The sequence below is a fragment of the Oncorhynchus clarkii genome, chromosome 19, assembly GCF_045791955.1.
Source record: "Oncorhynchus clarkii lewisi isolate Uvic-CL-2024 chromosome 19, UVic_Ocla_1.0, whole genome shotgun sequence".
Taxonomy (NCBI): domain Eukaryota; kingdom Metazoa; phylum Chordata; class Actinopteri; order Salmoniformes; family Salmonidae; genus Oncorhynchus; species Oncorhynchus clarkii.
In genome coordinates this window covers 35,379,791-35,406,951 of record NC_092165.1, presented here as the reverse complement: position 1 = coordinate 35,406,951, position 27,161 = coordinate 35,379,791, and the positions used below count along the sequence as shown (strand labels likewise).

Here is a 27,161-nt window from a genome sequence, read left to right as displayed (position 1 = left end):
CCTGTCTGCAATGAACTTGTATCAACTATCGACTGTGTCCGGCCCGACGCTCACGCTAGTAAACATCCAACATTGTATCAAATATTCTGGGCCCTCAGTTTCCTGCGCAAGTGAGCTCAGGACAGACAGCTGTAGGCTATTTGTGCAAGGAATAAGAAGTAATTGGGTGTTTATGTTTTCACTGGATCTGAGCATTACATCTTTCCCATTCATGCCGAGTGGTTATCGATAGGGAGAGAGCTGGAAAATGTTTCAAATAGTTTGAGGAACTCATTCTCATTGGATAATAAAAATACTTTGTTTACTTGCTGTTTGAGGTGAAGAAAAAAATGCTTTATATGCCTAATTCTATGCGTAATCAGCTGTGCTCAACGTTGACAGGAGGGCTCCAAACGAGGCGATTAATAAATTGGCAAAACTCGTAAATGGGATGAAATAAACCAAAACTTGTTTCTCACAAGTGTAGCATGCGTTGTGAGCATTTCAAACATCTCCATGGTGATATAAGTAATGGGGAATTGATAGACACTAACAATCAAAGGGCAAACAATTCACACAATTAAGTTATGAAACCATGAATTCGCAGGAGAGAGCACATTCTGGAGAGATACTGTGCCTTTTGCATCTTAGCCACACACCCCTTTTTCTTGGACCGTGGCATCTCTGCGACCTCAATGGATTAGTCCACTGAGATGGTCGTGAATCAGACAGGTGTCTCGTGTGCCATTAAGGAAAAAAAAGTTAAAAAATGTAGATATTTGCGATGCTCAACAAAAAAAATCTTGGTCAACCAACAGCCTATCGACAACAAACAATCGACCAGTCGACTAAATGGGGTTAACCCTACTTTGTTTCCATCTGACAGTTTGTCTGTGTTTCTTCTGTGTGTGTATTTCCAGGAGCTGAGAGAGGACAACGTGACTCTGATTGATACCAAAGCCATGTTGGAAGAGCAGCTGGGGGCAGCCAGGGGGCGCTGTGACAAACTACATGAGTTGGAGAAAGAGAACCTGCAGCTGCGCTCCAAACTCCATGACATGGAGATGGTAAGAAATGCAGTAGGGATTGGTCCATCTGTCTGTTTGCCTGTCGATCTGTGTGTGCTATATGTCAGTGTATGTTATGTCAATGCAGTGTTTGTGTATACAGTGCATCCGGAAAGTATTCAGACCCCTTAACTTTTTCCACATTTTATGTTAGCCTTTTTCTATTTAAAAAAAATAATCCCTCATCAATCTACACACAATGCCCAATAATGACAAAGCAAAAACAGGTTTTTAGACATTTCTGCAAATATATTTGGAGTTTCTCCCATTTTTCTCTGCAGATCCTCTCAAGCTCTGTCAGGTTGGATGGGAAGTGTCGTTGCACAGCTGTTTTCAGGTCTCTCCAGTTCAAGTCCAGGCTCTGGCTGGGCCACTCAAGGATATTCAGAGACTTGTCCCAAGCCTCTCCTGCATTGTCTTGGCTGTGTGCTTAAGGTCATTGTCCTGTTGGAAGGTGAACCTTCGCCCCAGTCTGAGGTCTTGATCTCTGGAGCAGGTTTTCATCAAGCATCAGGTTTCCTCCAGACATGACGCTTGGTATTCAGGCCAAAGATATCAGTCTTGGTTTCATCAGACCAGAGAATCTTGTGTCTCATTGGCTGAAGTGTCCTTTAGGTGCCTTTTGGCAAACTCCAAGCGGGCTGTCATGTGTATTTTATTGAGGATAAGCTTTCGTCTGGCCACTCTACAATAAAGGCCTGATTGGTGGAGTGCTGCAGAGACTGTTGTCCTTCCGGTACAATAAAGGCATGATTGGTGGAGTGCTGCAGAGATGGTTGTCCTTCTGGAAGGTTCTTCCATCTCCACAGAGGAACTCTGGAGCTCTCTGAGTGACCATGTGGTTGTTGGTCACCTCCCCGACCAAGGCCCTTCTCCCACGATTGCTCCGTTTGGCTGGACGGTCAGCTCTAGGAATAGTCTTAGTGGTTCCAAACGTCTTCCATTTAAGAATGATGGAGGCCAATATGTTCTTGGGGACATTCAATGCTGCAGACATTTTTTGGTACCCTTCCCCAGATCTGTACCTCGACACTATCCTGCCTCGGAGCTCTACAGACATTCCTTTGACCTCATTGCTTGGTTTTTGCTCTTACATGCAATGTCAACTGTGGGACCTTTATATAGACAAGTGTGTGCCTTTCCAAATCATGTCCAATCAATTGAATTTACCACACGTGGACTATAATCAAGTTGTGGAAACATCTCAAGGATGATCAATGGAAACAGGATGCACATGAGCTACATTTTGAGTCTCATAGCAAATAAATGTGATACAATTTCTAAACCTGTTTTAGCTTTGTTATTATGGGGTATTGTGTGTAGATTGACGAGGGGAACAAATTAATTGAATCCGTTTTAGAATAAGGCTGTAACGTAACAAAATGTGGAAAAAATCAAGGGGTCTGAATACTTTCCGAATGCTCTGTTAACTGTGTATATGTTGGTGTGTGTCTGACTCACCCTGCTGTCCCTCTCAGGACCGGGTCACAGATAAGAAGCGCCTGGAGGAGTTGATAGAGGAGAACATGCTGCTGGAGATCTCTCAGAAACAGAGCATGAATGAGTCTACCCACCTTGGCTGGGAGCTGGAGCAGCTTGCTAAGAACAATGACAACAGCGACAGTAAAGGCGCACACACATGCATATTCTCTCTCTCACTTCACTCACTCACTCACTCACTCACACTAAACATGTGTAGGTTTTTCCCCAGCTACATCACTTTGAGTAGTGGGCCTGTACTGTTCAGTTCATAGGTTTGTTTTCCGGGGCCACCCATACGTAACATGTCTGCACGCATGTAGTCACTGTAGGGTCTGCTAAATGGCACATATATTATTCTGCTGACAGCCAACGTGTATAAATCATCTTTGATTAGTTGCTGATGGAGATTTTGGTTGAAAAATGCTGAAAATCAAAGATTCTCAGTGAATCCTGACAGAACTTGTGGCGCAACCTAAAATAATTAAGTTCAAGCACTATGCTGTTGATACTTGAATTAGGCAATTGAATTGTATCATAATTTCAGTTTTTTTATTAGAGAGGTTGAACATCACTGTAGATTTACACGACATGTCTTTGCAGTGGTGTGTGTGAGGGGTTATATTTTGGCCTCTGTGTTGAAGTTAATATTTAACTCTGTATTGTCAGAAAGGTAATGTAGTAACTCAGCGGCTGGCTCAGCTGTTTCCCTCGGCCCCACATGTATCACTGTGCCTGGTCCTCTAACTGTCAACACATACAGATGTGCTCATATTTGTTGGTATCCCGCCACAAAAAATGAAGAATGCACACTTTTCTCTGAAATAACTTGAAACTGACAAGCAATTGGCATCCACCATTGTTTATTCCATATTTAATAGAAATTAGTCTTTGCTTTAGATTTTTATTCAACATAATATTGTGAATAAGAAAACAAATGAAAATGGCATGGACAAAAATTATGGGACCCGTAACCTAATATTTTATTGCACAACCTTTTAGAGGCAATCAAATGTTTTCTGTAGTTCTCAATGAGACTTCTGCACCTGTTAACAGGTAGCTTGGCCCACACTTCCTGAGAGAACTGCTCTAGCTGTCTCAGGTTTGATGGGTGCCTTCTACAGACTGTAAGTTTCATCTCTTTCCATAGATGTTCGATAGGATTCAGATCAGGACTCATAGAAGGCCACTTCAGAATTGTCCTATGTTTTGTTCTTATCTGTTCTTGGGTGCTTTTAGCTGTGTGTTTTGGGTCATTATCCTGTTGGAGGACCCATGACCTGCGACTGAGACTGAGCTTTCTGACACTGGGCAGAACATTTCTCTCCAGAATGCCTTGATAGTCCTGATTTCATTGTGCCCTACACAGATTCAAGGCACCCTGTGTCAGGCATAGCAAAGCAGCCCCAAAACAGAACCGAGCCTCCTCCATGTTTCACTGTCAGTATGGTGTTCTTTTCTTAAAAAGCTTCATTTTTTTGTCTGTGAACAGAGAGCTGATGTGACTTGCCAAAAAGCTCCAGTTTTGACTCATCTGTCCGAAAGGCATACTCCCAGAAGGATTGTGGCTTGTCAATGTGCAGTTTAGCAAATTCCTTTCTGGCTTTTATGTTTTTCTTTCAAAAGTGGAGTCCTCTTGGGTCTTCTTCCATGGAGCCCACTTTCGCTCAAAACGCGACAGATGGTGCGATCAGAAACTGACGTACCTTCACCTTGGAGTTCAGCTTGGATCTCTTTGGGAGTTATCCTTGGTTCTTTTTCAACCATTTGCACTCTCCTTCTGTTCAATCTGGGGTCGATTTTCCTCTTGCGGCCGCACCCAGGGAGGTTGGCTACAGTTCCATGGACCTTAAACTTCTTAATAATATTTTCAACTGTTGTCACAGCAACATCAAGCTGCTAGGAGATGGTCTTGTAGCCTTTACCATTACCATGCTTGTCTATTATTGTCTTTCTGATCTCCTCAGACAAATCTCTCCTATGCTTTCTCTGGTCCATGTTCAGTGTGGTGCACACAATGATCCCAAACAGCTCAGGGATTACTTTACTCTATTTAAATAGGCTGAATGACTGATTACAAGATTGGAGACGTGTGATACTAATTCAAGAAACAAATTAGGTTGAAATATCACTATAATCCAATGATTTATTATCTTTTCTAGGGGGTACCAACAAATGTGTCCAGGACATTTTAGAATATCTTTGTAGAATATGCAATAAATAATCTTTTCACAGCTTCTTTGCTTTATTCTATGACATACCTAAGGCATGCAAGTATACATGATAAAATAGCTTTTAATTTCATCACTTCTTTCAGGAGGAATGAAGCATTATTTCAATGAGCTGTGAGGGTACCAACAAATTTGAGCACGACTGTATGTATTATGTAAATCTACACACAATACTTACAATATAGAAATCTACAGTGTGCTATAAATGTGGCTGACTCAAACTTTCCACACCGATTCAGTCAAAACGAAAAATATCCATTATGCAAGCAACCAAAGCTGCTCTCAATCACTTCCACACACTATTCTAAATAAATAGACATACTTCTGATCCCAATGTCATACTGTACAGTACACAAATGCATTGGATTAATCAAGCCCCCACCCCCCCCTGTGCAGCGCGCAAGTCGTTTGTGTTTGAGCTGAATGAGTCTACGTCGAGCCGTCTGCTGAAGCTGGAGAAAGAGAACCAGGTTCTGCAGACCACCATACAGGAGCTCAGAGAGGCTTCCCTAAGTCTAGAGGAGGGCCAGCTACATACCTTGGAGCTGGAGAGTGAGAACCAGGGCCTCTGCAAGAAGGTACTGTACAGACACACACAGATTGCGCAAAGACACACACATACTAGAGACAGACTTGCGTACATGCACGTTCAGCCACTCTGATGCACAGGGATGGGGGCCACACACCTTGAATACAGAAAAGAAGCATGCAGAAGGTACTGTATGCGGGTCCCACATTCTTTTATAGATTGACAGTCTGTATGTTGTGGGATACTATATGCTGGTCCCACATGTCCTATAAAGTTGGTCTGCAGTATGCATTGCAGTATGTTTTGTGGTGCAGTTAAAGCATGCGGGTGGGAGCAGAGCAGCATGTACCGGATTAATGCAATATTTCTTATTTGGCATTGGCCCAGCACCGGTGTGGATGTTTTTAATGTACAGTGCATTCGGGAAAGTATTCGGACCCCTTGACTTTTTCCATGTGTTGTCCCTGTCACGTTAGACTTATTTTCTAAAATGGATTCAATTGTTTTTTTCCCCCCTCATCAGTCTACACCCAATACCCCACATAATAACAAAGTGAAATATCACAATTACACAAGTATTCAGATCCTTTTACTCAGTACTTTGTTGAAGATTATTTGGCAGATATTACAGCCTCAAGTCTTCTTGGGTATGACGCTACAAGCTTGAAACACCTGTATTTGGCGAGTTTCTCCCTTTCTTCTCTGCAGATCCTCTCAATCTCTGTCAGGTTGGATGGGGATTGTTGCTGCACAGCTATTTCCAGGTCTCTCCGTAGATGTTAGATTCAAGGGTTCAAGTCCAGGCTCTGGCTGGGCCACTCAAGGACATTGAGACTTGTCCCGAAGCCACTCCTGCGTTGTCTTGGCTGTGTGCTTAGGGTCATTGTCCTGTTGGAAGGTGAACATTCGCCACAGTCTGAGGTCCTGAGCACTCTGGAGCATGTTTTCTTCAAGGATTTCTCTGTACTTTTCTCTGTTCATCTTTCCCTCAGTCCTGACTGATCTCCCAGTCCCTGCCGCTGAAAAACATCCCCAAAACATGATGCTACCACCACCATGCTTCACCATAGGGATGGTGCCAGGTTTCCTCCAGACGTGTGACACTTGGCATTCGGGCCAAAGAGTTTAATCTTGGTTTCATCAGACCAGAGAATCTTGTTTCTCATGGTCCTTTAGGTGCCATTTGGCAAACTCCAAGCGGGCTGTCATGTGCCTTTTACTACCGTTAAGGCCTGATTTGTGAGGTGCTGAAGAGATGGTTGTCCTTCTGGAAGGTTCTTCCATCTCCACAGACAACTCTGGAGCTCTGTCAGTGACCATTGGGTTCTTGGTCACGTCTCAGACCAAGGCCCTTCTCCCACGATAGCTCATTTTGGCCGGGCGGCCAGCTCTAGGAAGAGTCTTGGTGGTTCCAAACTTCTTCCATTTAAGAATGGAGTTGACTGTGTTCTTGGGCATCTTCAATAGATAGATTTTGGTACCCTTCCCCAGATCTGTGCCTCGAAACAATCCTGTCTCGGATCTCTACAGACAATTGCTTTGACCTCATTGCTATGACCTCTCTGCTCTGGCTTGATGAATTTGTTTGTGCTTTCAATCATGATTGTCATCCATCATCCATTCCTTCCCTAGCTGGAGCATCTGCAGACCCTGCTGGACCAGGAGAAGCAGACAACCCAGGACATGGAGGGTCTTGGGGAAGATCTACTCAAAGACAAGCAGAAACTGAATAAGGCTCTGGAGACACTGCAGGAAGACAAGGACAGACAGGTACACACTACTTCTAACCTTGCGCATGCTAAATGCACCACTGATTGTGTATGTCATCTGGTCCCGCTTATGTCACTGTTGTCCCACCTGACTGTCTTTGTGTGTTCTCCAGATCTCTGAGCTGGCGCAGGAGAAGGAGCACCTGAGCCAGGCGGTGAGCTCCCTGCGTCAGCGTGCCCAAGCCAACAGTGAGGCTCGGGTCAGGGAGGTGGAGACGGAGAACCGCGTCCTCCACCAGACCATCACGGACACAGGGTCCAAGCTGGCCCGGCTAGAGGCCCAGGGCAAGCAGTCGACTAAGGAGCTGGAGACACTGAGGGAGAGGGGGGAGCGCTGTGAGGAGCTGGAGAGGGAGACTGCACATCTTGGGAGGAGCAAAGAGCAGCTTCAGAGGGAGGTGAGGGAGGTCATTCTTGCGCTCACACTTGTTTTGCCAAATCTGCAGAGGTCTTTGAAGAATGCGATCCACAATCACTGCAAGTAAAACAATCAGTGTATTCAACTTAGGTAAAACAATCACATATCACAATGATTTCAACATGACTACTGTAACTGTAAACATAGGTGGCGTCGCTGATGATTACGTGTGACCGGGCCGAGGCCCTGGAGAGAGACAACGCCAGCCTGGAGCAGGACAACCGGAGGCTGAAGAAGCAGGCGGACACGGCCCAGAACACCAGCCTGCGCCTGACTACTCTGGAGAAGGACCACAGCCTCCTGGACCAGGAGAACCTGGAGCTCCGCCGCACTGTGGAATCTCTTCGGCCGGCCGCCGTGCGCCTGGCCCAGCTCCAGCAGGAGAATGGGGAGCTAGAGCGGGACAGGGAGGAGCTGGCCCGGTCTGTGGAGGAGCTGAGGTCCCAGGGGAAAAGGGCAGAGAGGCTGGAGATGAGCATCAGCAGCTTGGGTCAGGAGAACCAGAGGCTCCAGCAGAGCCTGGACAACAGCTCCACAAAGATCCAGGGGCTGGAAAGGGAGCTAAGGCAGGCCGAGGCCGAGACAGGGGGGCTAAGAAGGGAGCTGGAGGAGGTGTGCCTGGTGGCGAAACGCCTGGAGGCAGTGGAGAAGGAGAAGAGGGGGCTGGAGCAAGAACTGGGCCAGTCAGAGAAGGTATGTCTGTGTGTTATGTGTAAACTGTAGTTGCTTTGTCTTAAGTACTCCTGATTTCAATTAAATTAAATTGCAGGAGAGTAAGCAGCTGGAGAAGGAGGCACGGAGGCTGTGGCAGCAGCTGGAGGTGAAGGAGAGGGTGCTGGAGGAGAGTGCTCTGAGGCTGGCCTCCCTGGAGAAGGAGGGCATCACCAAGGAGAAAGAGCTGGAGAGGTTAAAGGAGGCGACTGGGAAGGTCAAAGAGCTAGAGAGGGAGAACAAGGACCTGCAGAAACAGGCCACGATTGACAAGAGGACCCTGGCCACACTCCGAGAGGTATGTCTGGGGAAGGTCTGAGGATAAAATAGGCTACAGTAGATTGTAGAGAAGTACGTGTACTATGCAGTATATACAGTGCCTTCGGAAAGTATTCAGACCCCTTGACTTTTTCCACATTCTGTTACGTTACAGCCTTATTATAAAATTGATTAAAGCGAAAACATATTTTAGAAATCTTTGCAAATGTATTAAAAATAAAAAACAGATTCCATTGATCATCCTTGATGTTACTACAACTTGATTGAAGGCCACCTGTGGTGAATTCATTGGACATGATTTGGAAAGGCACACACCTGTCTATGTAAGGTCTCACAGTTGACAGTGCCAGAGCAAAAACCATGCTATGAGGTCGAAGGAATTGTCCGTAGAGCTCCGAGACAGGATTGTGTCGAATCACAGACCTAGGAAGGGTACCAAAAAAATTCTGCAGCATTGAATGTCCCCAAGAACACAGTGGCCTCATCATTCTTAAATGGAAGAAGTTTGGGACCACCAAGACTCTTCCTAGAGCTGGCCAAACGGCGCAATCGTGGGAGAAGGGCCTTGGTCAGGGAGGTGACCAGGAACCCGATGGTCACTCTGACAGAGCTCCAGAGTTCCTCTGTGTAGATAGGAGAACCTTCCAGAAAGACAACCATCTCTGTAGCACTCCACCAATCAGGCCTTTATGGTAGAGTGGCTAGACTGAAGCCACTCCTCAATAAAAGGCATATAACAGCCCGCTTGGAGTTTGCCAAAAGGCACCTAAAGACCCTCAGCCTGAATGCCAAGTGTCACGTCTGGAGGAATCCTGGCACCATCCCTACAGTGAAGTATAGTGGTGGCATTATCATGCTGTGGGGATGTTTTTCAGCTGCAGGGACTGGGAGACTAGTCAGGATCGAGGCAAAGATCAACGGTGCAATGTACATAGAAATCCTTGATGAAAACCTGCTCCCGAGCGTTCAGGACCTGACTGGGGGGAAGGTTCACCTTCCAACAGTACAACGACTCTAAAAACACAGCCAAGACAACGCAGGAGTGGCTTTGGGACATATCTCTGAATGTCCTTGAGTAGCCCAGCCAGAGCCCCGACTGGAACCTGATCGAACATCTCTGGAGAAAAAGAATAGCTGTGTAGCTCCCCATCCAATGTGACAGAGCTTGAGAGATCTGCAGAGAAGAATGTGAGAAACTCCCCAAATACAGGTGTGCCAAGCTTGTAGCGTCATACCCAAGAAGACTCGAGACTGTAATCGCTGCCAAAGGTGCTTCAGCAAAGTACAGAGTAAAGGGTCTGAATACTTATGTAAATGTAATATTTCAGTTTTTTTATTTTATAAATTATCAAAAATGTCTAAACCAGTTTTTGCTTTGTCATTATGGGGTACTGTGTGTAAATTGATGATAGGGGGAAAAAATTATGTAATCAATTTTAGAATAAGGCTGTAATGTAACAAAAGGTGGAAAAAGTCAAAGGGTCTACTGTATACTGAACACAAATCTAAACGCAACATGTAAAGTTTTGGTCCCATGTTTCATGAGCTGAAATAACAGGAGACACTGAGTCATGAGCTGGAGAAGATCGGCCTGAACAGAAATGGTCATTCTGCACAAAATGCTTATTTCTCTCAAATCCTGCTCACAAATTTGTTTACATCCCTGTTAGTGATAATTTTTCCTTTGTCAAGATAATCCATCCACCTGACATGTGTGGCAAATCAAGAAGCTGATTAAACAGCATAATCATTAGAGGTGCACCTACTCAGGGCAATAAAAGGCCACTCTAACATGTGCAGTCTTCACACAACACAATGCCACAGATGTCTGAAGTGATGAGGAGTGTTAAATTGCTGACTGCAAGAATGTCCACCAAAGGTGTTTCCAGATAATTGAATGTTAATTTCTCTACTATATGCCGCATCCAATGTCGTTTTAGAAAATGTGGCAGTACGTCCAACCGGCCTCACATGAGGCAAATGGTGGTCACACCAGATACTGACTGGCTTTCTGATCCACGCCCCTACCTTTTCTTGTAAGGTATTAGTGACCAACCGATGCATATCTGTATTCCAAGCCATGTGAAATCCATAGATTAGGGCCTAATGAATTCATTTCAATTGACTGAATTTCTTATATGAACTGTAACTCAGTAAAATCTTTGAAATTGTTAAATGTTGCGTTTCATATTTTTGTTCGGTGTAGATGTACCATACAGCACATAGAGTTCAAGTAGAAAAAGAAATGCAGGGTGCCGATGAATGGATAAAGATTTAGTTTTTTATATATAAATTATGGATCACACCATGAGAGATTAGTATTCTGTGCATACTCTGCTTATGTCAATGCGCCTCTAAAACTGCAGTAAGGGTTACAGTAGCCTATCCGTATACTGAATGTGCAGCGTGTTTCAAGTCTGTTTCTAGATCTGCATTTCTGCTACAACTGCCTCTCTAAAACTGTTTGGTGGACAGCTCAGTAGAATCAGCGTTATATTGTGTGTGTTCTGTCCAGGACCTGGTGAATGAGAAGCTAAAGGTGCAGCAGCAATGGAACGAGTTGGAGACACTGAGCCATGAGCTGGAGAAGATCGGCCTGAACAGAGAGAAACTACTGCAGGAGGAGCACAGCTGTGAAGACAAGTAAGAGGCTTTTCACTGTCTACCAGCATGCATTACACTAACTACATCTACACTGTACCAGCATGCCATCACACTACCGGTGTCTCAGACGCATGTCTCAGACTCAATACCTTACCTTCATCATACTGCAGCCATTTTTTGTATAAAAAAAGGGAGTGTACTAATATTTTGTAACGGGTATTTATAGCATTTGTGTGTGCTGAAGTGCTTGTGAAAATGTGTGCCCAATGTCCACTTTGGATGAGGCACAGGGGACATGTTGGTTTTGAGTTGTAAAGGGGCTTTTCATGTTTAACAAGTTATTTGCTTTAATGGATTCTGCCCTACCTCCTGTGCCAGGTATAGTGGGTGAGTCCTGGTTTCTGTTCAAACCTGTGTTGAAAGCGTTTAATCTCTTTCTCTACAGATTTAATGTGACATTTTGTTTAGGCTCTTTTTTTCAAATTGTTTGGTGCAGTTGGTGGCATGTGTATGTGTTTGAGTGATCTCCAGCAGCAGGTGTGCAATGTTCTATTACAACCAATTTCAAAAGACTGTATGGGAAAATTACAGGGGAAAGATCATTTCCTTTCCTCTGTCTTGCAACAGTTTAATTTTCTCTGGAATTTTCCCTGGAGAGCGAAGGCGTTCTAGAATCTAGTCCTGCTGGGTGAGGTAATGTACAGTGACCGGGAGCACCTTACCTGGGTTCAAATATTTTCAAATATTTCCTTCAAATATTTTGAGCATTTGAGCCTGCCTGCCTGGGTTGCCAGATGAGTGAGGTTTTGGGACAATTCCATTGGTTCAATTGTATCAGACAAGTAAAAAAAACAAGTATTTGAAAGAAAAAACGAATACTATTTGAACCCCAGGTCCGGTGAGGCAAGCAGCAGGACAGCGCTGTGGGAATAGCTGAACTGTACACTCCTGAACTCCAGCCTTTCTGAAGGGATAATATATGAAATAAGACACTTTGGAAAAACTTGTATTGCCTGAAAGGGGAGGGCCTCTTCTTGAGGGGTTTTTCGTCAGTCTCTGAGGATGTGTTAAGAGGCACCTCTCAAGGTAAGACTTAGAGACCCAGCTGGGTGTCACCCAGGGAGATTGGATTAAAAACAAAGACATTCCTTCTCCAGCTATTTGTGCTCAATGAAACCCAAGCTGCCACTAATCAGTTCATGTCAAATAAATTCACCACCCCGAGTTACATTTCTACAGCACTTAGTAATCTCGTGTGCTCTGCACTCTTATATTTATTTTTATTTAACTATTAGGTTCAACTGCTTGTGGCTAGGGTTTTTCATATGTTTCCGTCATAGTTGTCTTAGTGCAAAGCTAGTACAGTGACTCCTTAGTACAGATGACAGTCATATGGTTGTAAAACATTTCAGATGACCTCAGCAAGCAAACCTCTGTCTCAAACTTGATCTCCCGTAGTATTACTCTAGTCTGTCCTAAGTGAAGGCTTGATATCTGCCACACATGCGGTCTCCCTCTTGGTATTACAAATAAGGTACAATAAATAGTACATTCAGCCTCAAACATAGATAAGTAAATGCACATCGTTCTACAGGAATTTCCATTGCTTGCTCATCATCGGACTTAAATAAAAGCCCCACGTGGCTGATAAATTTGAATCACAATGAATTCATTCGTCTGGGACTTTCTATTGGCCTTCATGACATTTAGACATACTGTTTGCCTGTCTCTTTGCCCCCTCAGTAAGTTCAAGATCTTGGAGAGTAAGATCGAGTCAACACTGAAGAAGACTCTGGAGATCCGTGAGGAGAAGATTCAGGGGCTGGAGTCCCGACTGGAGGAGTCTAGTAGTCTCAACCAGCAGCTACGCACTGAACTCAGCACCGTACGTACCTACGTACATATGCCTCTCTCATTCACTCACACACACAGACGTGTGTACACACACAGTCTACTAATCATACTCTTGCACGTACTCAATCTTTCTCACACAAACACTTTCACTCTTATTTCTACTCTCTTATGTAACTTATTCACTTACAATCCTTGTTACTCACACTGTTGCCCTCTTGTGTTGCGGTGATTAGGTGAAGAAGACTCTAGAGGCTCTGCGACAGAGGCAGGAGGAAGAGGAGGCCCACTCCCAGACCCAGAGCTCCACACTGCAGGCTGTAGGTCAGGGCCAGGGCAGGCCTGGCCAGAAGGAGAAGTGGGAGACGGAGACTAGAGAGGCCACCGCGGAGCTCCTCAAACTAAAGGACCGCCTCATCGACATAGAGAAGAATGTGAGTGGGGATGGAATTTTAAAAGGGTTGAATGTTTAGTTGACCATTGACAAGGACTTCTTCCTGTAGATCCCTCAACCCTTGCTGTGAATGCTTAGAACATATGTCGCAAAACGGCTACTACAGTAACGGTCACAACATACTGGCCAATACAAGCATCAGGCAAATTGTTATACAAATGGTATATTGTGCATGTTTAATCTTACCTGGATGCCTTTCCCTTCAGAATGCAACCCTGCAGACAGAGAAGCACCTTCTGAAGGAGCAGCTGAGACAGCTGGACACCCAGAACAGTCAGCTGAATGCCCAGACTGTGGCCGTACAGAGGCAGTCTGCTGTACTGCAAGAGCACAACACGGCCCTGCACACACAGACAGCCAAGCTACAGGTACGACAATACATACTACAGGGGCTCTGCTCCACCATGTTCGCACAGCTACTGTGCTTCTCTCGCTCTCTCGCTCTCTCGCTGAGCTTGGTTGTGTGTCGGTCTGGCAGTTGTTACTCACCCCCTTGTTTGCATTCCTAGTAGGGCTGTCCCTGACTAAAAAAGATATTGGTCAACCGAGAGTCCTCTGTTCTTTCGTCCAATCAATTAAACATGTATTTTTCCATATATAGACACACCCTATGCCCCCCCCCCCCCCCCCCCCCCCCCCCCCCCCCCGCTGCTGGCCTTTAATAGGCTACACCAGGGGTGGGACATTTTTATGTTGAGTGCCAATTTACTATTTATCTTACCATTTCTACCGATCCAGTTAGGATTTTCACATGCACATTTTTGTGGAACAGTGTTATTTAATTATAGTATCTCAAAATCATTGTCATGTGGTTAATCTCAATTCTATCTGTATTGAAAATTATACACATCTAAAAGTTACTTCTATAGAAGTAAGCATATAGCCTACATAAAACCAACAAATAAAAACATTGCAGGTAGAAAATATCCTGATTTAAAAAATAAATATCTTATACATCACATTGGCTACGCATGGCCTGTCTGCAATGAATTTGAAACATTGTATCAACTGGGTCTGGTCCAAAGCTCATGCTACTAACTTACAACAAAGCTAGAAAGAATTTTCAAATACATTGAGAAACTATTGTCATTCTCAGTGGATGTAAAAACATACTTTGTGGAGGCTGTGGGGATGGCACTGTACATCAGTCTAAGACGTACTACTGAAATTGTATATGGTTATATTACATAAGAACAACGGTGCAACACTAATAAAAATGATATTTTATAACAAATACGCTTTCTCCCTCTTTCGATAGTGATCGCTGTCCACGGTTCTGAAACACATCGGTGTGCTGTTGAATTGGCTCCTTTTCCTAGACCATGTTGCTATGTGCATAATAGCAAAGTTAACCAGTTGAGAACAATGCAGCAGCAGAATGAGGAGATGCGAAAACACCCCTTGCCTCATTGTCTAAGAAAAGTCAGGAGAGGGGAAATCCAAACTTAATTAGATCTATAATCAATAGTTTAACTGTTAAATGTGCCTGACTTTATAAGTCATCAATATATCTACAGAAATAAGATACTTCAGTTGCCTGTTTGAGTGTGTGTTTAATAGCCTACTGATTCCTCGAGCACCAAGCCAAATTCAGCTGTTTTTAATCTTTGCTGTAAAGGCTTTACACTTTTTTCATTAGAACAGCCTCTCTGGTATTATAATTTATTTAGTGTTTACACTGTTCCAAATTGTCTGAGACATTATATTTAATGTATATTTATATTTAAAATGTATTTATATAGCCCTTCTTACATCAGCTGATATCTTAAAGTGCTGTATAGAAACCCAGTCTAAAACCCCAAACAGCAAGCAATGCAGGTGTAGACGCACGGTGGCTAGGAAGAACTGCCTAGAAAGGCCAGAACCTAGGAAGAAACCTAGAGGAACCAGGCTATGAGGGGTGGCCAGTACTCTGGCTGTGCCGGGTGGAGATTATAACAGAACATGGCCAAGATGTTAAAATGTTCATAGATGACCAGCATGGTCAAATAATAATAATCACAGTAGTTGTCGAGGGTGCAACAAGTCAGCACCTCAGGAGTAAATGTCAGTTGGCTTTTCATAGCCGATCATAAAGAGTATCTCTACCGCTCCTGCTGTCTCTAGAGAGTTGAACAGCAGGTCAGGGACAGGTAGCACGTCCGGTGAACAGGTCAGGGTTCCATAGCCGCAGGCAGAACAGTTGAAACTGGAGTAGCAGCAAGGCCAGGTGGACTGGGGACAGCAAGGAGTCATCATGCCAGGTCCTCCAAGAGAGAATTAGAGAGAGCATACTTAAATTCACACAGGACACCGGATAAGACCGGAGAAGTACTCCAGATATAACCGACTGACCCTAGCCCCCGACACACAAACTACTGCAGCATAAATACTGGAGGCGGAGACAGGAGGGGTCAGGATAATGCTCATTTTTCTTGATCTCCTTCTTATTGGTGTTGTTATTATTATGATCATAAGTAATGTCATTTTCATTAGTAGGCTTAGTATAGCAGCCTGGTATAACCACCATTTTGAGATTCAGGCATAAAAGCACATCTGTTTTACTTTGGCCTATAGGTCAATACTTTTTTTAGGCTACTGTATCAATCAATTGTTCATGTCATCACACAGCATTCATGATTTGAAATGCAATCAAGCATTTTAGTTTTAAAAATATATATAAAATTAAGCAAGCCTTAAACAATAAATAAACCGGTGTAATTTTTGGTCTCACCTGTGCCGGCAGAAAGGCGAAGACCGACCCTGTCTATAGGTCAGGCCCTATTCGGACAGTATTAGTTTTACTGGGGAGGTCGGGGAAATGTAATTATGTGCATGAGCACAAAACACCACATCTGTAATATTAGTCCTGGCCTGTCAGTCATTTTTACATTGCAGGAGAGTAACAATTCCAGCCAGAATAACACTACTGTTTTTTGGCAAACTCTCCTCTGATAATTCTAGTCCTGTGTGAAATCGACATCCCTGTGTTTTGAGAGAAATGTCTGTGTTTGACCTTCATAACTGTGTAAATGTATATAAAATAAAATTACAGGGGGCAGTTCGGGGGAAAAAATTATCCCATCCAAATCGTCCTCTGGAATAACGGGCATTCTGGAGTTATAATTACATCACATAACCAACGTTCTCCAGTAATACTTGTCCTGTGCGAACAGGTCTTTGCTCATGTGCATGCGGTGCATACATGTGTCACGTAAAGAGAGCAAGGGTTGAGGGAATAGGAGGTTTTTCCTAAAGAAATGATGGATTCCGGTAACAGATCTTTTCAGTCAGAAATGGCTGTAATTATGTTGCAGCTTCAGCAACACAGACCGCTCGATAAACACTTTGATGTTCTGTGGTAGACGATGCAGCCGGGAGGAGAGACAGACAACGGGTGCTAGTCAGTCCCTCGCTGTCTTTTTTTTGTTATTAACACAGAGCAGCAAGTCTGAGTCGGCCCCGGCACAATCAAATCAATTGCTGGTCGGACTCCCTCTAGTCATTTCTGTGTCCTAATTATTTCATCAGACTGTGTGCTTAAAGCATCAGACAAGCTAATATAGTTGATTTGATTAAAACACATAGGATGTGTCAATATATGGAAAAATACACATTTAAAAATGTCTACTAATTGATTGGTTGAAAGAACAGACAACTTTTTTTTGTTTTTGTCTGTCAGCCCTACACATGTGCCATGGAAAAAATATATGTGTATTTGTGACCTCTCAACAACAAAAAATCTCTGTCGACCAACAGCCTATCGACCAAACAATAGACCAATCGACAAAATGGGGTCAGCCCTAATTCCTAGTTAGACTAGCTGTGTCAGTCGTTGCCAACATATAGATGTTGTAAAATGAAAGAAATGTCTCCCTCTTTTAGGTGGAGAACTCCACCCTCAACTCCCAGAGTGCATCTCTCATGGCCCAGAATGCTGTGCTGCAGGGCCAGGTGGGGGCGCTGGAGAGTGAGTCAGAGGCGTGGCAGCGGCAGCGGGAGGAGGCGCGGGTGGGTAGGGAGAGCGTGCTGCAGGATCACGAGCGCCTGCTGAGTGTGCATGAGAGACAGGCAGTGGAGTACGAGCAGCTCATCGCCCAACACGCCACCCTGAAGGGCAACCAGAGAGCTCTGGAGCAAGAGCACCGCACACTGGAGAACAAGTGGGTCACACACATGGGGCACACGCACAGGGGTTACACAAACCACCTGGCACACACACACCAAGTGGTAATACCCTAAGGCAGGTGGTAATACCCTAAGGCAGGGCTATGTAAAAAATGTTTAAAAAATCAAATAAAAAAAAAGGTTCATTGCAGGGGTGCTGGATATTTTCAACATTATTCTTCAGAAGAACTGACTCACTCCAGCACAACAATAAATCACTTTTCTTAAAATGGTATGTTGCTTAAAGTAATTATGAAAGAAGTGGAGTGCACTCAACTTGCGTGAGTCAAGGTGCAAGCAAAAAATGTTAGCATTGTTGAAAAGGCTCAACGCTATTGAAATCACACCATTTCCTGGTTGCTAAAATTAGAATAGTTTGCCTAATTTCAGTTTGACAAAACAAGCAAGTATAGTGTAGTCATTGTAATCCAATCAAATCACATTTTATTTGTCACGTGCCGAATACAACAGGTGCCGAATACAACATGCTTACTTACAAGCCCTTAACCAACAATGCAGTTTTAAGAAAAATAAGAGTTGAGAAAATATTTACTAAGTCAACAAAAGGTTTAAAAAATAAGAGCAACAATAAAATAACAATAAGGCTATTTCTATGTGAATTTGGTTGGGTTGCCCAAAAAGTTACATATTGCATCTTTAAAAGAAATTAGGTATTTTTTAAAATCGTCTGAACTAGGCATCTCAATAAATGACGATCAACTAATGCCAAATTCCAGTCTGAAGGAGATATGCTTTGAATTAATTTCCCTCAGTCATTAGGTGTGTTTTTTGTCACACACAATGAGTCCATGTGAGTATCAGAGAGGGAAACAGGAGGCATGTACTTGTTCCTTGGTCTTAACTTTCAGGAATGGGGTCATAATATTTTGTGGCTTAAACGCTAGAGCCAAATTCATAGGAAGAAAAAAAAATCAACATGGTGCTAGAAATCACACTATAGACAACCACCATAGTACTTGTCATTTTGGCTGGGATTTTTTTACAGACCTTTTTATCAATGTTCAGAAATCATCAAAGGGCGCGGGATAAATAAAGTGACTATGGTCACACATACATGTCATAATCCACAGGTTCACACCTCTCTCTCAATCACACACACACACACACACACACCAAGTGATTGAACACGCATGGAAGAGTCCACAATGGGTCATACACACCAAGCAGTCAACTACCATGGTCACAAATACACTCACCAAGATGTTACACTGAGAAGGTGTAATAGAAAAAGGTCAGATTTGTTTTAAATAAATGTATATTATCACAGAGTGGTCATATTACATGGTTGTTCATGTCATGTGTATTGACCTCGGTGTGAGTCTGTATCAATTGGTTACATGTCATCAAGAGAACTGTGTTAATATATTTCTCTGAAGTTAATTTTCCAATAACAGACTTCCTCATTTGATAAGCCACATCTAAACAGCCATAGGCTTGTGAAAGTATGTCCTTCCAGACTGGCTTGGCACTGGGACATTGAGAGACCGCCCTAAGGAAGTGACCTAGGGGATGTGTTGCGTACCCTTCCTGCCTCTCTCCTGACCACTCCATGCCACGGGGCTGGAACAGTACAGCAGTAACAGACTGGGTGTGATTTCACTCACACCCTGGCTGGAGCTGGGAGAAACTGCTGACACCGCAACGGTCGGGTTGGGTGGAGACAGGTAGCCTATCACTAGGGCTAGGGAGGGACAGGACAACAGAAGTTAACATCAGGCCAGAACTGTGACTGTTCAATAACTCTGGGAGACTAATTTCATTCAGTTGGTGTTCAGATAGGGTTTTTGGATGTCAGTGGAACTCTTCTAGTCTGCTGCTTTTATTGTTTTACAGTGGAACCTTATAACCTGTACTGCTTCAGGCAGGCCACTCCTGAGGGGAGGGCCGGAGGGCGACATCACTCCTCTAACTATTGCGACAGTGTTCTTTGTTTTTTTGCTGTGGTTATATTTGGACTTGGTTATATTATGTTATCTCATAGGGCTGAGCGGTATACCTTATTTTATGACATACAGGTATTGATGCAGGGACCGTTTTGGTTTTTACTTTTATACCAGTAATTTAATGTTTGGTTTGTTAAATGTGATATGCCATCTGTAATGTTAATTTTTACTTTGCTACTTGACTCATCTCTGTCCACTCTCTCTCTCGTGCCACTTTTCACACAGACCTAGCCACGCCCCCTGTCACTCAAGGAGCTCATTTGATGTTCCTCAACCACGAGACACTTGCGTTCAGTCTGCATGGTCAATGCAGCGCAGCACATGCAACAATGTTGATGACACCGATGCTGTTTTCACTTTTCTTCTTAATATAAACCCACCAGCGTTCTTAATATAAACCCGCCAGCGTTCTATAATGACACTATTAGTTTGTCTTTTCTTAGCAAGTTGCCCTAAATCTTGATGCTAATCGTTAGCCGCTAATGTTAATAGCTAGCTAATAAATGTACTGAGTAAGAGAACGTAACTAGCTAATACCAGTGATGGTGTAGACCTAAATCAGCATGTTGTTTGTGCAACATTATCTTCTAAATCAAAGAGAAATATGCCAAGCAAAAATATATTAACTACATGAAGTAGCTACGAGAGAACATGCAATGTAGCCAAAGCTTATAGGGTCCCCTAGGAAACACGTATCAACACTTTAGTTCCTACCTTGTCACAATAACTCTTTCCTGACATTTTAATTCGTTGTCATCTCAAACACTGTTCTATTCTAACTATTGAATTATAATAGTCATTCTATTCCCATGATTCCAACAGTTTTTCTCTAATTCGCAAGTCAAATCGCAATTGCAACATTTGGTTAAAAATAAGTCCTAGATTATTTGCCCATATCTGCATCCCTAGTAGTGTGCAGCAGTGTGCAGCTCTGTGGCAGTGTGGAAATTCTCAATTGAGCAGTGGTGTAAAGTACTTAAGTAAAAATACTTTTGGTTACTACTTACAGTGCCTTGCGAAAGTATTCGGCCCCCTTGAACTTTGCGACCTTTTTCCACATTTCAGGCTTCAAACATAAAGATATAAAACTGTATTTTTTTGTGAAGAATCAACAACAAGTTGGACACAATCATGAAGAGGAACGACATTTATTGGATATTTCAAACTTTTTTAACAAATCAAAAACTGAAAAATTGGGCGTGCAAAATTATTCAGCCCCCTTAAGTTAATACTTTGTAGCGCCACCTTTTGCTGCGATTACAGCTGTAAGTCGCTTGGGGTATGTCTCTATCAGTTTTGCACATCGAGAGACTGAAATTTTTTCCCATTCCTCCTTGCAAAACAGCTCGAGCTCAGTGAGGTTGGATGGAGAGCATTTGTGAACAGCAGTTTTCAGTTCTTTCCACAGATTCTCGATTGGATTCAGGTCTGGACTTTGACTTGGCCATTCTAACACCTGGATATGTTTATTTTTGAACCATTCCATTGTAGATTTTGCTTTATGTTTTGGATCATTGTCTTGTTGGAAGACAAATCTCCGTCCCAGTCTCAGGTCTTTTGCAGACTCCATCAGGTTTTCTTCCAGAATGGTCCTGTATTTGGCTCCATCCATCTTCCCATCAATTTTAACACTCTTCCCTGTCCCTGCTGAAGAAAAGCAGGCCCAAACCATGATGCTGCCACCACCATGTTTGACAGTGGGGATGGTGTGTTCAGCTGTGTTGCATTTACGCCAAACATAACGTTTTGCATTGTTGCCAAAAAGTTCAATTTTGGTTTCATCTGACCAGAGCACCTTCTTCCACATGTTTGGTGTGTCTCCCAGGTGGCTTGTGGCAAACTTTAAACAACACTTTTTATGGATATCTTTAAGAAATGGCTTTCTTCTTGCCACTCTTCCATAAAGGCCAGATTTGTGCAATATACAACTGATTGTTGTCCTATGGACAGAGTCTCCCACCTCAGCTGTAGATCTCTGCAGTTCATCCAGAGTGATCATGGGCCTCTTGGCTGCATCTCTGATCAGTCTTCTCCTTGTATGAGCTGAAAGTTTAGAGGGACGGCCAGGTCTTGGTAGATTTGCAGTGGTCTGATACTCCTTCCATTTCAATATTATCGCTTGCACAGTGCTCCTTGGGATGTTTAAAGCTTGGGAAATCTTTTTGTATCCAAATCCGGCTTTAAACTTCTTCACAACAGTATCTCGGACCTGCCTGGTGTGTTCCTTGTTCTTCATGATGCTCTCTGCGCTTTTAACGGACCTCTGAGACTATCACAGTGCAGGTGCATTTATACGGAGACTTGATTACACACAGGTGGATTGTATTTATCATCATTAGTCATTTAGGTCAACATTGGATCATTCAGAGATCCTCACTGAACTTCTGGAGAGAGTTTGCTGCACTGAAAGTAAAGGGGCTGAATAATTTTGCACGCCCAATTTTTCAGTTTTTGATTTGTTAAAAAAGTTTGAAATATCCAATAAATGTCGTTCCACTTCATGATTGTGTCCCACTTGTTGTTGATTCTTCACAAAAAAATACAGTTTTATATCTTTATGTTTGAAGCCTGAAATGTGGCAAAAGGTCGCAAAGTTCAAGGGGGCCGAATACTTTCGCAAGGCACTGTAAGTTGTTTTTTGGTATCTGTACTTTACTATTTTTTTCTTTTTGAAAACTTTTGCTTCACTACATTCCTAAAGAAAATACTGTACTCTTTACTCCATACATTTTCCCTGACACCTAAAAGTACTCGTTACATTTTGAATGCTTAGCAGGACAGGAAAATGGTCCAATTCACGCACTTGCCAAGAGAACATCTCTGGTTATCTATTGCCTCTGATCTGGAGGACTCACGAAACATAAATGCTTTGTTTGTAAATTGTGCTGGAGTGTGACCCTGGCTATCCGTTAATATATATTTTTTTAAATTGTGCCATCTGGTTTGTGTAATATAAGTAATTTTAAATTATTTTTACTTCTATACTTGAATTTATACTTAAAATACTGTGATAATTTTTTGGACATATCGCCCAGCCCTAATATCACATACACACACACACACACACACACACACAGAGACATGATGAGAACCCACACACTGTCCTGTACTGGAAAAATGGTCCTATTGGGAAGCTTACTATCACATCAGTCTAAATGGAGTAATGTGAGATGTGACGTGGCTGAGCTGGCTAACTAAAAATCTCTCCTTATCTACTTTTTTGAATAATGGAGCAGGGTCCCTTGGGGCCCGGGTTGAGGCCCAGGGATTAGAAGAGTCTGCCTGCTGTGCCGTCAAGGACCTAATCAGCCTGAATATCAGATGGTCCATATATGCCTCAAAGGCCTGGGTTGTGTTCATTAGGGTACACCGTAGAAAAACATTTAAAAAATATTTTTCAACACAACTAAAATGAGAGGTTCTTATTGGACAGGCTGAGGTAGTCCCTCCCTTTTCCAGTCTTTAATTTTTTGGAAATTATGAAAGAATCAAGACAAACCTGATGGGATTTTAGCAGCTCTTTGAACACACCACCACATATATCATGGATGCTCAATACTTCATGACTTTTCCATCCAGCTCTTGTCGGACCCAGTATCGTTGTTGTTCTTTCGGTGGTAATAGGAATCTATATGGGATGGGATTGCCATGGCCTATTTTTAGATGTAACACAATACAAAACCTGGGGACAGTTAATTAGGCACCATAGAGTGCCTTGCAAAAGTATTCAGACCCCTTGGATTTTCCCCCACATTTTGTTACAAAGTGGGATTAAAATGTATTTGTCATTTAACTGCCTCCTTATTTTCAAGCATGGTGGTGGCTGCATCATGGTATGAGTGTGCTTGACATAAGCAAATACTGAGGAGTTTTTCAGAATGAAAAGAAAAGGGATAGTGCTAAGCACAGGAAAATCCTGGCGCAAAACCTGCTTTACACCAGACACTGGGAGAGGACACCTTTCAGCAGTACAATAACCTACAATACATGGCCACATCAACACTTGAGTTGCTTACCAAGAAGACTGTGAATGTTCCTAAATGGCCAAGTTACACTTTTGACTTAAATTCGCTTGAAATACTATAGAAATTACTGTCATGATCCCCAACCTCTTGAAGAATTTTGAAAAGAATAATGGCCAAATATTTCACAATCCAGGTGAGCAAAGCTCTAGAGACTTACCCAAGAAGACTCACTGCTGGAATTGCTGCCAAACGTGTTTCTAACATGTATGGACTCAGGGAGCTGAATACTCATGCAATGACTATTTTATTTATGAGAATGTTCTTCCACTGTGACAATAGCGTATAGATTGTTGACAAAAAATGACAATTAAATCCATTTTAATCCCACAATAAAAATGAAATCCAAGGGGTCGGAATACTTTGACCTCTGAGGAAAAATTGTCTTTTAACCCAGTCTTTGTTTCTGTTTTTCTGTCTGGGTCTCTGTGTGCAGGTACATGGTGCTCCTGAAGCAGAAAGATGCCATGCAGGCGCTGGAGTCCACCCTCCAGAAGGAGAGGGAGAGTCTAGGAGAGGAGATCCACAAAAACGCCCTGATCCTGGGGGAGAACCAGAGCCTGAGGGGGGAAGTGGACAGGTGAGCTCAGTCAGCACAGCAGCACCTGAATACAGCACCAACAACCAACTCCAGCTTTTCAAAGCACCACATAGAGAATAGCCCAAGAACAGCCTGACCCTGGCACCCTCTGGTGGTTACATACTGTAATGGCTGTTTCTAACTATCTTTCTCCAGCTACACACACTTGGCCATGTTTTTTTAACACTACAGTTAGATTAAACTGGCTTTTGTTGCCAAGTTGGCAGAAAAAATAAGTATGGCTAAACTCACCTCTCAACAAAAATCTAACAAAATTAACTAACTACAACACTGACTAGCTGACCCTACAATTGGTATTTTGAAGATGAATTTGTTTTGCAAAGCACCAGGAACTCATCTCTCTCCATACGGTCTCTCCACACCCCCTGAAGGTTGACCCAGACACATACCCAGCTACGTGCGGAGTATGATGGGCTGCAGGTGCAGACCAAGGAGCTGAAGACTAGTCTGAATGGAGCTCAGCTGGAGGTGAACCGCTGGCAGGCCAGATACGACTCAATGAAGGAGCAGCACCAGGGCCTGGACATCTCCATGACCAAGCTGGACAACCACTGTGAGGTACAGAGACGACTGAAAGACCACACCGGGACCTCAATGAGCTACTGCACAAGGGACTGTCTATGTCTAAGATAAAACAGCTCATCTCTATTGTGTGTTCTGTCCCAGTTGCTGACGCGTCTGAAGGGGAACCTGGAGGAGGAGAACCACCACCTTTTGAGTCAGATCCAAATGTTGAGCCAACAGAACCAGACCCTTCTGGAGAGAACCATGGAAAGCAAGGAGCTTTACCACGAAGAGCAAAAACAGTACATGTGAGTAGGGTGTGTGTGTGTGTGTGTGTGTGTGCACGTGCGGGTATATAGAGGGAGATATTTTCTACTGGAATTTGATTTGTTTAATGTCATAAATAAATCGAACAAATCCTGTGTTTCCAGTGACAAGTTGAACTCACTCCGGAGGCAGAAAGAGAAGCTGGAGGAGAAGATCATGGATCAGTACAAGTTTTATGATCCAACCCCTAAAAAGTAAGTTTTGTTACAGTTTGACTTGCTAATCTAAGTCAATGGAATAGGATGACAAATGGATGCATTTAGCAAGCCCTAGGTCCCTGAGTTGTTCCTGGTCAGGTCACATGGTCTGTAAACCCTCCTGACCCTAGCTATGCCACTTGTGGAGAGCTTACTTTGTGGGCCCTAGAGCATACATAGACAGGAAAGAAATATGACGCAAGTGAAGATGACCTATGGCCTGAGGATAGATGGATGTCTGAGTGAAACTGTGATTTCCTGTCTGTCAGGAAGAACCACTGGGCCGGGGCAAAGGCCTTGGCCAAACTCATCAAGCCCAAGAACAGACAGGACAGCTCGAGGGAGAGGGTGCGGAGCGCCCCAGACATCCCCCTGCCTGAACCTCCCACCCTGGACTTCCCTGACATACCTCCCCCCCTGCCTCCCCCTCCTCTACCCCCCCGCCAGTCCCGCCTCAGCCTGGACTCTGTGGGGAACCACTCTCAGGAGGAGAACCACCACGGACAGGGGCACTCCCCTACCCTCACCCCCACCCACTCCAGCAGAGGTAAGACTGACACGGGGGGTGGGGGGTGGGTTGGGGAACTAAAGGGAAATGCAGTGTATTTTCGTCTACTCATCCAGGATTGTTCTTAACTGAATAAGGAAAGGTGTCAAGGCCATACAGTTCTTTTTACCACAAGAGGGAGCTCTAGCTACACACAATCTCACATTTCCTCCCCCTCCAACTCATCTTGCATGTTCTTCATTATCTACTACTTCATTGAGGATCTATTGCATGCCTAAACATTTTAATACTTTAACTCTTCATCTTCTCTGTTGGACTATTTTGGACTCTGTTCATTAATATAATGCATGTAGTTAACTACTTTCTTTCACTCACTCATCTCTCTTTCTCCCCCTTCTCTTTGTCGTTGTGTGTATAACATAATCCCCTATCATTCAGCACCCCCAGCCCTGCCAGCGGTACTCCCCGTCACAGCAGCCAAGCGGTTTGGTTTTCTGAGGAGTAAGAGCCAGGAGAAAATGAAGGTTCCCAAGATGCCTCTCTCACGGCATTCTCTCTCTAGACAACTTCGCTTCTGGTCCTCCTCTGACATCTCCACCTGTACCACAGAGCCTCTCTTGCCCATCATTGGACAGTTCTAATACCACCACCACCATCTTTGTCATCTTCATGTTCACCCCCCCCCCCCCCCCCCCCCCCCCCCCCTTTAAAAAAAAAATCTGCAACATCTTAACTTTTTGGCCCTCTGTCATAATTTACTTACAGAAAACTGACCTCTTAATGCACATGTTCCTCCCATCACAACATACACTTATCACACATACCAACACACACAAACTGAACTCTGAACTGAACCTTTTGAGGCCTCTAGCCTCATACCCTGCACACTCTACTCTGGACTCTGGCTTGACCCTGCAGTAAGTAGCCCTGTTTTGGATTAGAGCCCGCCCCTACTGCAGCCATCCCTTACTGCAGCCAGCAGCTTTGCCTCGCTCTGTGAAAATGAGATCTGTGTGTCTGTCAACTGATGTTTAATCATGTAAAGTGGGCAACTGAAGAGCGATGACACCAGCCCAATGAAGGCAATTACTCTGTCTGCTGTGTCTCTTAGTCTGGCAGCTGGTATAAATCTCATGTTGCACATGGCTGGAGGGGTGATGAGAGGAGAACTTGTTACAGGGGCAATCTGCAATATTTACTGCTGTTTAAAGGGTTGTGCTTTTAATCCCAGTGCAAAGAAAATGCGACATTGGGGAGTGATGTGTGCACATGCTGTCTGTGCTGCGTTGTGTTAGCCTGTGTCACGTTGCTGATAATACGAATGCCTCCAGCTAGCATCATACTCTGACTCTCCACAGTCTAACATCATCCTATCCTTTATTCCATGTCCTGTACTCATATCTGTCTGTCACTCTCTGCCATGCGTTTTAGCCTCACTCTCTGTCCACTTCGTTTCCCTCCACACCATTCGCGTTATCCCTTTGCAAAAATACAGAATAGCTGATCTATTGATATCTGAGA

The 27,161-nt window shown here is 43.7% G+C and overlaps 1 protein-coding gene across 1 annotated transcript in view; it reads left to right on the top strand.

Moving 5' to 3' along the window:
* LOC139375092 (protein Daple-like) overlaps window positions 1-27,161 on the top strand; it is an 84,546-nt gene that overhangs the window by 47,630 nt on the left and 9,755 nt on the right. Inside the window, exons 11-27 of the mRNA XM_071116532.1 lie at window positions 900-1,046; window positions 2,525-2,669; window positions 5,153-5,334; window positions 6,918-7,055; window positions 7,168-7,452; window positions 7,620-8,165; window positions 8,242-8,481; window positions 10,978-11,105; window positions 12,810-12,951; window positions 13,154-13,351; window positions 13,578-13,739; window positions 17,236-17,513; window positions 23,940-24,083; window positions 24,476-24,662; window positions 24,771-24,916; window positions 25,040-25,129; window positions 25,402-25,679. Coding sequence (XP_070972633.1) covers window positions 900-1,046; window positions 2,525-2,669; window positions 5,153-5,334; window positions 6,918-7,055; window positions 7,168-7,452; window positions 7,620-8,165; window positions 8,242-8,481; window positions 10,978-11,105; window positions 12,810-12,951; window positions 13,154-13,351; window positions 13,578-13,739; window positions 17,236-17,513; window positions 23,940-24,083; window positions 24,476-24,662; window positions 24,771-24,916; window positions 25,040-25,129; window positions 25,402-25,679 — 3,436 coding nt within the window. The remainder of the gene's footprint in view (window positions 1-899; window positions 1,047-2,524; window positions 2,670-5,152; window positions 5,335-6,917; window positions 7,056-7,167; window positions 7,453-7,619; window positions 8,166-8,241; window positions 8,482-10,977; window positions 11,106-12,809; window positions 12,952-13,153; window positions 13,352-13,577; window positions 13,740-17,235; window positions 17,514-23,939; window positions 24,084-24,475; window positions 24,663-24,770; window positions 24,917-25,039; window positions 25,130-25,401; window positions 25,680-27,161) is intronic.